Source organism: Leucopleurus acutus (genome assembly GCF_964270905.1).
Source record: "Leucopleurus acutus genome assembly, chromosome: 12".
In the NCBI taxonomy this organism is placed as follows: Eukaryota; Metazoa; Chordata; class Mammalia; order Artiodactyla; family Delphinidae; genus Leucopleurus; species Leucopleurus acutus.
Genome location: NC_139154.1, coordinates 54,134,968 through 54,148,167, shown reverse-complemented (window position 1 = coordinate 54,148,167; position 13,200 = coordinate 54,134,968). Strand labels below are relative to the sequence as shown.

The window sequence follows — 13,200 nt, the reverse complement described above, 5'->3', positions numbered from 1 at the left end:
ATAATTTCTTTGCAAAATCCATATCCTGTTTTCTTCTAAGGGACTTTAATGAAGACAGACCACACTCTAGAAATGGTGCTATTTCAGGTTTGGAAAGGCAGTTTGGGACTACCACTGTAGCCTTTCAACTCCTCCTTCCTCCCTTATTCTACTAAGGAAAATTGGGATAGTGAGAAAAGACAGTTTAAGAATATCCATATCCTGTCAGTTCTCAGAAAGAAAAGAATTCATAATTCATTTCAAAACCCTAGAATAATCACAGTCATCTTGAGCAACTGATAATCCAGGAATCAACAAACTCTTACTAATGATGTCTCCTTATTGCAATATAATAAAGCAAACTGCTGTTATAATTATTTATCTTTATCATTTATCCCACTTCCCTGTGGATAACCCATGCATAGCTGCATAAACTTATCAGATGTGGAGAAAGAGTTGCTATTAGGGAAGACTGCAGATTGAACACTCATTGAATGCCTTCAAGACATAGGTTAAATGTAACTATCTCAGTATGTCCATCTTGGGATTCATCAGGTTTCTGGGCTTTAATCTTCTTGATGTCCACTGTGCCTTGATCCATCTGCTATTTCTCAGGAAGTCACTTTTCTGACTCCCAACATTTTCTCATTGAGGCCAGTCTTCCATATTCCCTAAGGTTCAGGACCTCCCATAACCCATATACCTCAGCAACACCTTCAAGAACTTCATTACTTGTAAAAACTTTCCCTTGTTATCATCAGCTTAACCCTATTAACTAGAAGAGAGGGTGAGAGGCTAATTAAAGACCAGAAATTAAGTTAAGAAATCTGGAAAGAAAGTAGCTCAATGCCTTTGTTCTTTTTTCCTACTTTCCCAGAATGTATCAGTTGTTGCTGAACAGGGTCAAATAGAAAGGAATAGCATTAGCACTAACAGGTCACTCGCTCAAGGTTGGATTCTTTTAATGAATAAATTTTAATAGCTCTGTATTAGTATATCACTAAAATATTTTAGCAACACCCAGATAGGTCTTCTTTCCTAGTGTGAAATGCAAGAGGCTATTATTCCACTTCAACTATACATAGGCTTTCCACTGGATCTTGAAAGTGTAATTCATATGTTAAATATCAATTCTAAAAACTCAATTACAAGCCAAAACTTAGGTAAGAGGGACTTTCAGAAAATAATGATATAGGTCTTAGCCTAAATCCCTCTTTGGGGCTTAGCAGGGTGCTTCTTTGCACTACCCTTAGCAGGGAGGATTCAAACCTATCCTCCTGCATTCTGGATTTAGTCCTTTCTGCCTTGACTGCTCCAATATGTTATTTGCTTGTGCTAGACACATGGAAAAGGCATGGACACTGTCCACATGTGAATCAAAGGATGCGTTTTATCTACCAAACTTGATAGTATCCCTAAAAATTAGGGGTCTCCATCCTCAAAATGTCAAAACTAGATGACTGAATAAACAAAACTTCCAGGCATGTGATCAAAATTCTCACATTTGGCATCATGTATACTTAGCTTAAATCAGTGAACAACTGTTGTGGGTTGAATAGTGTCCCCCCAAAATTCATGTCTACCCAGAACCCCAGAATGTGATCTTATTTGGAAATAAGGTCTTTGCAGATATAACTGGTTAAGATAAAGGCAAACTGGATTAGGTTGGGCCCTAAATCCAATGACAGGTGTCTTTACAAAAAGAGGAAAAAACACACAGAGATTCAGAGGAGAACGCCATGTGAAAACAGAGGCAGAGATAGGAATGTCTGTATCTATAAGCCAAGGAAGGCCAAAGATTGCTGGTATTCACCAGCAGCTAGGAAAGAGGCAAGGAAATATTTTTCTCTGGAAGCCTGTGGAGGGAGCATGACCCTGCCAACACCTTGATTTCAGACTTTTGGCCTACAGAACTGTGAGATAATAAATTCCTGTTGTTTTAAGCCATCCAGTTTGTGGTAATTTGTTATGGCAGCCCTAGGAAACTAAAACAGCAACCAACACAGAAGATTCCAAGAACTCAGGCTGACTTTGGGAGGATTCTTCCTTGAGAATGGAGTGTGAAAAACAAACTATAGCCTAAATACACATCAGAAGCAGATAGTTGTCTTCTCCTCAGAATGGGAAAATAATACAGATTCTGTCAACTGAAAAAAAAATGCACAACCTAAAAGTTGAGAGTTGTTTTATTTGGCAGACATTTTTAGGACTTCAAGCTGGGGAGACAGCCTCTCAGAAAACCCCGAGAAAACTGTTCCTTCTGAGGAGGCAAGGGGGGAGCCAGGATATACAGGAGTTTTCACAACAACACCAGGTAGTCAGAACAAAAGATTACTGTTAATAAAAGAAAACTAGATTACAGTGTCTCAAGTTAAGGAATTTAGTGCTTTTCTATGTATGGGAAGATGTGAGAGTTTGGGCTCACTGAAATCATTTCCTTGATATGCACCTCAGCTATCTGGGGCCAGTATCCTGTGTTTTCTCATCCTGAGTTTCCTCAGGCTGCACCATCGGGGTGGCTGCAGGCTGATGACTGCTAGATGGCAGGCATTCTTTGCTTCCTTCCTGAGCTCCCTTAGGGCTCACCTTCGAGGGAACTGTAATGTGGAGGCTAGAACCTTTGTTTACTGATATGGCAGGCAATATTTTATTTCTCGGTTTCTTTCTATTGGGAGAGGCTTCTAGATACCTCTCAGAGCCATATTTGCCTTCACTTAATTCTTTCTCATTTCTCTTACCTTAAATTTTTTGATGAAGACTGTGCTACTAATTACTATTTTTCAAATGGAGACATAATTTTTGATTCAGGGTCTTCAAGGTCTTGTTTTCAGCTCTAAGCAACACTCTGTGAGGCTATAATTTGGTGCTCAGATCAGGCAGACTGGGTGGTTGTTGTTACAGGTTGTAATTTCCTGGGAAATGCTGCAGAATATTCCAGAATGTCAAGAGTTAACCAGAGTGAAATAAATCACAAACAAAACCATCCCTCCCAAAATAAGGTGGAAAAACTTGAGGGAAATATAATTAAGTCAAATTTGCAACTTTGTTTACATATAAATTAGATGTGAAATTGAGTGCTGCTGGCCAAAGGTTAAGGAATTCGTACCCAATTTGTAATTTGTAGTTGGCATCCAACAGGAAAAAAACAAAGACAAAAATTCAGCCTTCCAGATCCTCCCTGCCTACCTGCCCAGGGAAGTTTTCTCACTGACTAATGGCCCTCTTCCAATGCTCTGCACATCCTGCTTCAGTACCCTAAGCACAGTCACAAGTTTCAAAAGTCATTTTAGCCACAGAAGATGGACCCAACTTGTTCTGGTGTTGGTTTCTCACAGAGTTAGAAAGGGGGAGAATTATGTGGTTTTTACTCATGCCGAGCTTTTTTAATGCCGGAGTAATGAATGAAGCTTTCAAAGGAAAAAAAAGTAACAAAGGAAGAATAATCAGTAGTAAAAGCCAACTAATGGCTAACAACTATAAATGTTTGCTGTACACAATACATAGCTGCAGGAGGGGAAAGAAGAGAGATTGAAATGCTGATCAAAAGAGTCCTGTTCAATTAAAAGAATGGGAAGTGAGACTTTAAAATGAGATGTCAAAGAGAGAGTCCATTCAAGTTCGTTCTCTGCACTGACCTCTCACATGCCCATCTTCAGAGTCCTTTCTGAAAATCAGCTGCAGATTATTTCTGAATTTATCTTGGAGGAGGAGGGAAAATACGGGCTGGTTTTCTTGATGCACATGGACAGTGATTCGGGTTTGGATACAACTTGGATTCTAACTCTTTCCTTCCTTTCTCCAGGTCTGCATCCTTTCCCTTTGAGCTGTTATCGGCAGCTCTATGAACAGAGCTGGGAAGATGCCATGTACTCCTGTACCTCTGATTTGTAAGAAAAGCTGAGTCACAGTGAAACAGCAGTTCCTGCAGGACCTATACGAATCTAAGAGAGATTGACTGGCAAGGCAAGTGCTGAGACTGTTAAAAGATAAACTAAGGCATATTAAAAACGTTAAGAGTCTGTGAGCAAAGACTGACCCAAATCAGGCAGCACCAAACAGGAAGTGGTCAGGAGCACTCCACCAAGAGGAGCCTGGGGAAAGACCTTCATACAGAAAAGGCAGCAGGAAAGCATTGATTGGCTACAGCTTAAAGCCCAGTTGCTGTTTGTGACTGGTTGTCCTTGGGTTTTGATTTCATAACCTCGAGATATTTACAGGCTTAGATTTTAGTTTTCTTACCTAGACCTCCATGGCATTAAAGGTACATCAGTCTAACGGCCTGTTTGCTTAATTAATTTAACAAGACTTAATTACAGATAAAGGGAAGTGAAAAAAGTTAAGTGGATAAAGGATGGAATTTGGAAGGAAATGACCTGGGTTAAAGTCCTGGCCTTGCCCCTCAGCCCTCACTCAGTGGCCTTGGACATTCCCTTTAGCATGTGGCTAACTGTTCCAACACCCCGTTCCTACTTTGCATATGTGCTGCCAATGCACTTTGCTCAGATGTTCCAAGGAGAGCCAGAATCATTGACTCCTTCCTGGATTATCATAGCAGGCCCCACTGGCACCAAGCTCTCCCCAAAGCTTTTTTTTTTTTCTTTTTCCACCCACATGTCAATGTGAGATTCTTTCAAAAAAAAAATTACTCATGTATACACCCCCCACTAGGAAAATTCTGATGGATCCTTGTTACCCAAAGGGGAAAGTTATTCATCTATTCACTGAATATTTTTTGAGTGTGTACCATATGCCAGACACTGCTAAGCAGCATCCTCATTGCTTAAAAGTACCTGCACAGGGTAAGGATCAGTGTGCAGAATGATCTGGAGTTGGGTAGAATCTGGTGCCTAAGAAACCACTGGGTATGTGCTTGAGAATGTTCTCCTTGTTCTCACCTTCCTGGAAAACACCCATGCAATAATTAAGAATAATGCATATGTCCTATGACATCTTTTAGAACTCATGAAATTATGTGTTTATAAGTCTACCTTCCCCAACAATACGTGAGCTCTTCAAGGTAAGTACTTTGCATTTCTCATCTTTATATCCTCAGTGCCCAGCATATACTAAGCATGACTTTATCACCTGAATATGTGAACTGCTAAAAGAATATAATATAATCCAAAACTCAAAAAATAATTCACTAATTAGTCATTGTTTTGAGTTACTCCTTTCTGTTATGTGAGAAGAATTACATCCACTCTTTTGAAATAATAATATTTTAGATGTGCCCAGTTAAAATAACAAAAAGGAGGATAGAAATTGAGCTCAGGATGGACTCAAGAATGGAATCAAGAGAAAAGCCGTGAATTTGGAAAAAGCAAACAATCTCAATGGAAGGAACTTATTAAAAACTTTCATAAGGGATTGTATAAAGAGAAACATCTTTCCTAAAGATGTAGTAGTTCATTCATTCAGATACTCATTCAAACATTAAATGATGCTGGGAGACATCTAAACAAGGAAAGACATCTAAAACTAGAGAGTTCAAGAAAGGTAGGATGTAAGAAAGAAAAGGAAGAAGAGGGAAGGGAAGGGAAATACCCAATGGCCATAGTGTTATGCAGAGATCTGAAATAGAAAAAGTGAGAGTGATCAGTGATTGATAACTATTTTAAATGGATTGTCAAGGAGGGTTTCTCTAAAGTCTAAATGATAATAGGGAGCCAACCAGGTATGATCATGGAATAAAAGCATTCCAGGCAGAGAGAATATCTAGTACAACATTGTAATTCCTATAAAATGAAAACAAAAAACATAATTGAAAAACAAAACACACATACAGAAATGCATAGGTTTCTTCAATTTCTGATTACTACGAATTCAGACTTTAATTGGAAGTCCAGAATAATACTCTCATCACTGAGTGACATGAAAACTTAAACTGGAAAAAAAAATCTGAAACAAGAGTTTTAAAACAAACAAACAAAAAGTATAAAGAATCTTTTAGGTTACTTGGCTAAGTAACTTAATCTGGCCAAAACATGTTATCTTGAAAAGGATACCATAACTTAAATTTTTTAATGTCCAATTTCCCACCATTTTGTCAGTCTCATTTTTTCTGGAAAATCTGTAACTTCCTCTTGGACTGACTACCAACAGGATACAGAAATTCTGGTTCATTACTAAACTGAAACAATCAGAAATTCTAGTCAAGTATGCAGAATGCTGGGCTTTCTTCATGGATGAGGACATCTGGTGAATTTATAGTATCTCATCAATCATCACAACCTCTATTAGGTTACAAAAATCATGGTATTTAAAGTTTTCAATTCCATAAACAGGCAATCAGAGGCACTGAATAGACAAGTAAAATGGTTAACTTAAAATCACTGATAAAAGCATTGACAAATTCTTCAAGAAAACCTAGGCACTGGGTCACAACTCTATATATCACTCTACATGCCTACAGACTCTAAATACAAATGAGATTGAATTAAGAAAACCCCAATGTACTCCTCCTTTCAATATTAATAAGACTTTATTTTAACTGGATAATGAGGATTATAAAGAATGAGGTCTGTGTTGTGCTTTTCACATTCAAAGAATTTTGGTAAGAAAATCAGTTTAAACAAAATTCCACAAGGTCTCTGTATCTCAGTTACATCTGTCCTTTGCAACTTCCTTCTACAAAAGTCATTTTCCTGTAGCTATAAAAAAACAGGATTGGGTCAACTTCAAGGGAACTTAGGTAAATGCAGGGGAGTAAATTCAGCAACAAGGCTGAATAAGACGTCCCTCAGTGTTTCCTTGCTCAACAATTTGGCATCCATTCTTGAACAAAAGTGCCTTTGTAGGAGCTGTGGAACCCAGCACTGAACTCCAAGGAAACTGGGAGGAGTCTCACCCACCCATATATGGGATAATACGCATACAGAGAGCTGGACCCCAGCCACAGACCCTGCAGTGGCCTGTGAACTGGCTCCTGATCCTCTAGGTTGTGGTCTGGGAGCCCCAGGAAGACACTGTCTTAGATAATCATCCACGAATGAAAGAATCTTCGTGGAAGTCCAGATTTCCAGTGGAAAAGTTTCAGCTTACTGTTGGAACAAAAAAATACAAGTTTGGACACACTGGAGGGGGTAAGAGGAACAGTACCCATGTTACACCTCCCCCAACGTGGTACCACTCAGTGCCAAGTGACACCTTCTCAGACCACGATTTCTCCCCCAGTGGAAAGTAAGGGCATGTGAGTGAGCACCCAGATTCCCCAGCTGTCTGGGACACTTCCAGAAAAGCCCATGACTAGTTCCAGTCCAAGATGGCAACACAGGAGGCTCCTGAACTCCCTTCTTCCTACAGACACACTGAATGTACAGCTACACATGGAGCAATTCCCTCTGAAAGAAATCCAAAAGCTAGCTGAGCAACTCCTACACATGGAGCAAACAAGAAAATACACACATCAAAACAGGTAGCAAAGACTGAGACAAACTTGTCATCAACCCCAACCCCCAGCACAACACCATAAAATTGGGAGGGAACTCCCAACTCCCAGCTTCTCCCTGAGGAGCAAAAGGTTTGGACTCAACATCTAGCATCCCAACTTTTAAGATTCTCACCTAAGGGATGGGATCCCAAAACACCTAGCTCTGAAATCCAATGCAATTTTTTATCCACAAGACCCACAAGTTTACAGAAAACAAAGAAACAGTTCTTAACTGGCTCCAAGGATTCAGTGTGCCTATACCCTCAGGCTCAGTGCAGAGGGAGCAGATAAAACATATCCACCTCCCAGTGTTGCCCTGAAAAGGGACTATTTGTATATATTAAAAACAGCTGCCTGAGGGTCAGGCTTCTAATTTAGCACACATCTAGGTGTTGACTGCCACTCTCCCTGGAGACTGGGAAAGCACATGAACACCTCCCTTGCCTTTCCCTATACCCTGCTGCAAGTCATCTGTATCTCACTAGAAGGAGCTTGTAAATGCATCTGATGTTCCAGTTTTTGTGGCTGCTGCCCAAGAGGCAGGCCCCTAATTCCTGCCTCTGATAGTCAAAAGTGTTTGCATTCAGAAGTCCCACAGGACTGTATCAAACAAAGAGGCACTTCTTAATGAGCACAGGACATTCCCCCATGACTGGCTATATATCCAGGCAAGTGTAAAAACACCCACCTCCCAGTGTTTCCCTAGAAGGGGTCTAACTACATATTTTCCCAGCTGCTATCTGAGGGTCTGGCTTCCAATCAACCTGAGACTAGGTGCTGACTGCAATCCTCCCCTTTTGGACACTATCAGGTCATGGCACACTCTCCGCTACTGCAAGGCTCCAAGAACAAAGAAGATAGCTTGGACAATCACAAAGGTTTGAGAGACAGTAAAAACTCAGGCTCAGCTGATTGATGAGGTTCATATTCTACATAAAACCACTCTGTCAAGACTGGGAGAGGGGGCTAATGCACAAAAAACAACACAGAGACTCAAAGAAGATGAAGAAATAAAAATATATATTCCAAACAAAAGAACAAGACAAAACTCCAGAAATAGATCTTATGAAATGAAGATAAGTGATTTACCTGATAGTTCAAAATAATGGTAATAAACAGGCTCACCAAGGTCAGGAGAACAATGCATGAAACAAGTGAGAATTAAAACAAAGAGAAAGAAAATACAAGCATACCTCAGGATATTGAGGGTTTGGTTCCAGACCACTGCAATAAAGTGAATATTGCAATAAGCAAGTCACATGAATTTTTTGGTTTCCCAGTGCATATAAAAGGAAGGTTTACATTATAATGTAGTCTATTAGGTGCAATAGCACTATCTAAAAAACGTACCTTAATTTAAAAATACTTTATTGCTAAAAAAGTCTAACCATTATCTAATAACACTCATGGTCGCTTAAGGCTGGAGTGGTTATGGCAACTTCTTAAAATAAGACAACAATGCCATTTGCTGCATCAATGGACTCTTGCTTTCACGAACAATTTCTCTGTAGCATGCAATGCTGTTTGATAGCATTTTACCCACAGTAGAACTTCTTTCAAAACTGGAGGTGATTCTCTCAAACCTTACTGCTGTTTGAACAACTTAGTTTATGTAATATTCTAAATCCTTTGTTGTCCTTTCAAAAATCTTCACAGCACCTTCACCAGGAGTAGATGCCATCTTAAGAAACCACTTTCTTTGCTCATTTAGGAGAAGAAACTCCTCATCTGTTCAAGTTTTAACATGAGATTGCAATAACTGTCACATCTTCAGGCTCCGCTTCCAATTCTAGTTTTCTTGCTATTTCTACCACATCTGCAGTTACTTCCTCCACTGAAGTCTTTGTAAAACACGGAATGCTGCCCACCATCCAGATCAAGAAGGATCAAATCATTAGCCACTGCAGTCACAGTTTTGTTTCACAGTGACCTCTGATCCTATTTAACCAAGTGTTTTTAAAACTTATTGATATCTTTGACAAACTTCCTCAAATCAAATTCTAAATGAAGTTCTTTTGACCTCTAGCTAAACTTGGGATGCTTTAGAGGGCACCTGATACATCTCATTGAGAGATATTAAACTAATTAGGCTTATTTGGTATGCTAAATTACATGGAGACATTGTCAAAGGAGTGGCAATAAACCTTTTTAGGTTATATTGTATGAGTAAATGCCATGAATATAAATGTTCTAGAAAATACATGAAATTTCTAAAATTTGAATATGTCCTGGTATAATGTTATTAGTCATAAGTCTAGTTATATTAATATCGTACATCACAAAAATAACCAATTTGACAACTGCTTTGTAATCAGGTCTTTAATTGTGCATTTTTTTTGTCTTTTATCATTTATATACAGTTACTGTTTTACTCTGATGTTTTTACAAAAATGCCTCATCTTCAAGAAGATTCATAGAAAGAAGAAAAATACAGGTTTCTGATAACTTTCAGATCATACCACTGAACTGGGTAAGAAAATTAAAGCATTCTAATGGAAAACCTGATGGCTTCATAAAACTGTTAAAAGAAGATAAAAATCAACAAGAATTAGTTACATACAGCTGACTGATAATTTTTATGACTTTGTCTGAAATATTACTGGCTTTAATCTTTGTTTTCTGGATATAAGGAAACCTTTCCCCTTAAGCTAAATATGACTTACAGACCTTCATAGGCTGAACTGAAACCTTTATCTTTTCTCTCTACTTTATCCCTCCAGAATTTTGAAACACTTATTTAGTGAGTATTCTTATTTTAATGGCAATAATTATTTGCATAAGTTCAATTGAATCTGTTCTCCTTATAACAGGACATAATTGGAGAAATTGGTTATATTACCATGGCTTTGGCTGGAGAATACACAAAAATTAGATGTGACCAGGCAGATTTAAAGAACTAAGGCAGACTTTATGGAGCCATAAAGCCCCTTGGACAAACAACCTAGTACTTTGCTTACAGGGTTCCCAGCAGCCTTAACAGATGAATAAGGAAAGCCACTTCCTGGCAGGTGCGGGAATTGTAAGATATTTGGGGTACCTCTAGAAGAGAGGAACCCATCCAAATCTGTAGATTTTGCAAGTGGAATCTGATGGAAAGTCTTTGGCATGGATTTTCTGGCCTTAAACGGCCTTTTAAAGTTCAATCAGAGATTCCTCATGAAACATTCCAACAAAGCTAATATTAAAAGAACCTATATGATCAATTACACATATAAATAACCAGGCCAAGTTTATTGACACCAGACTTATTTTGTAAATAAACTAGTCTTAATTTGGCTGTGTTTGATAGAAATTAGGGTAATTTTAGGGAGAAAAAAATTACATTTCAGTGGGTATTGAATTTTAATGTTGTTAACTGTCTTTGAGGTTTTGAATTTACTGCCTAAGACTCACTTCCTAGATGGCTCCTTGTTACTACGTTGCATTACTGTATGGTTTAATTGAATTACTAAAAGGACATTCTAAATTTGTTTCTGAAGCTTATCCTAGTAACCTATTTTTGGATGAAGATAAAATGCTCCACGAACTGCAACCAACAGATTATGTCTACTGGAAGGCATCATTTAAAAGACTCTCTCCAGGTTAAGAGGATTAGATTGCAGATATCCTTAACATTGCTGGCTCTGCCTTTCTCTGAGAGTTCCTTGGAATGGCACACCCAAATTGTGAGAAGAATTTCTTTGAAGAGGTCTTAGGTGAAGAAAATATGGTTCTTACATTGATTCCAGTCAATGAGGAAATTGTTGAAGACCATCTAATGGAACCAAGTGTTTCTTCAACTTCAGAAGTCAAAGTGGAGTCACTGAGTTCAGATGACCAAGTTCATCCTCCTCAAACAGATGAACAGTTCAAAGCTTGCCCAAAATCTAGTTGTAGTAAACCTATTTATCCCTTGCCAACCATATTGCCTCCAATTAACAACGTGAGTCGGGATACTTTGCGGAAATGGTGCCAACAACTTAATTTGAGTACCGATGGTCAGAAAATAGAGGTTTATCTGAGACTCCAGAAACATGCTTATCCTGAAAAAGATCAGTATATTCCTGAATCATCACGGGAGGCCAGATTGCAGTCATGTCCAGGAAAACACAAGACGGTGACCAAGACAGCAAGTGTTCAGAAAAGGAAGATGAGTGAGAATGAGGAAAGGACTAACATGGTTGAAGTGATAACTTCAGCTCAGGCAGCCATGTTGGCAGCATGGTCAAGAGTTGCTGCAAGAGCTGTTCAACCTAAGCCTGTAAATTCACGTCCCCTGCCTACCTCTGTTGAGTCCTTTCTGCCGCAAGCTTCCGGTGTCCGGTGGTGTGTGGTCCATGGCAGACCACTCTTGGCAGACACAGAAGGATGGGTTCGCCTGCAGTTCCATGCAGGTCAGACCTGGGTGCCTAACACTCCCAGGAGGATGATCTCTCTCTTCATATTACCTGCCTGCACTTTCCCATCCCCAGACCTAGAAGATAATATGTTATGTCCCGAATGTGCTAAGAGGAATAAGAAAATTATGAAAAGATTAATTGCAATGGGGAAGAGGAAGAAACCTGGTTTGGACATACCAACATCATTGCTTTTAGATGGGCCATGTCTTAATACAAAATAAATGGTTAGCGGAAGGGAAGGGGTGGGGTGTGGATGAAATGTGTGAAGGGGGGTAATTGTATGGTAATGATGGTAACTAGACTTATATCAGTTTTGTAGTGTACACAAATATCGAATTACTATGTTGTACACCTGTAACATAACGTTATATACCAATTTTACCTCAATATAAAAAAATGTTTGTTAGAATACACCAGTGAAGCCATCTAGTCCTGGACTTTTGTTTGTTGGGAAGTCTTTGATTATGATTCAAACTCCTTACTAGTAATCATGAAAAAAAACAAGAGAGATAAATGATGTACACTACTTAATAATGAAGATATCACTGAAGAAATCAAAGAGGAAATCAAAAAATACCTAGAAACAAATGACAGTGGAGACACAACGACCCAAAACCTGTGGGATGCAGCAAAAGCAGTTCTAAGGGGGAAGTTTATAGCAATACAAGCCCACCTTAAGAAGCAGGAAACATCTCGAATAAACAACCTAACCTTGCACCTCAAGCAATTAGAGAAAGAAGAACAAAAAAACCCCAAAGCTAGCAGAAGGAAAGAAATCATAAAAATCAGATCAGAAATAAATGAAAAAGAAATGAAGGAAACAATAGCAAAGATCAATAAAACTAAAAGCTGGTTCTTTGAGAAGATAAACAAAATAGATAAACCACTAGCCAGACTCATCAAGAAAAAAAGGGAGAAGACTCAAATCAATAGAATTAGAAATGAAAAAGGAGAGGTAACAACTGACACTGCAGAGATAAAAGAGATCATGAGAGATTACTACAAGCAACTCTATGCCAATAAAATGGACAATCTGGAAGAAATGGACAAATTCTTAGAAATGCACAACCTGCCAAGACTGAATCAGGAAGAAATAGAAAATATGAACAGACCAATCACAAGCACTGAAATTGAAACTGTGATTAAAAACCTTCCAACAAAGAAAAGCCCAGGACCAGATGGCTTCACAGGCGAATTCTATCAAACATTTAGAGAAGAGCTAACACCTATCCTTCTCAAACTCTTCCAAAATATAGCAGAGGGAGGACCACTCCCAAACTCCTTCTACGAGGCCACCATCACCTTGATACCAAAACCAGACAAGGATGTCACAAAGAAAGAAAACTACAGGCCAATATCACTGATGAACATAGATGCAAAAATCCTCAACAAAATACTAGCAAACAGAATCCA

The 13,200-nt window shown here is 38.8% G+C and overlaps 1 protein-coding gene across 1 annotated transcript; it reads left to right on the top strand.

Annotated features, from left to right (window-relative positions):
• Positions 1-11,057: 11,057 nt before the first annotated feature.
• Positions 11,058-12,008, top strand: LOC309969638 (developmental pluripotency-associated protein 2-like; the record flags this gene model as incomplete). The annotated part of the gene is made up of 1 exon (XM_082851472.1): positions 11,058-12,008. The coding sequence occupies one exon, from the start codon at positions 11,058-11,060 to the stop codon at positions 12,006-12,008; it is 951 nt and encodes a 316-aa protein (XP_082707598.1).
• Positions 12,009-13,200: the final 1,192 nt, after the last annotated feature.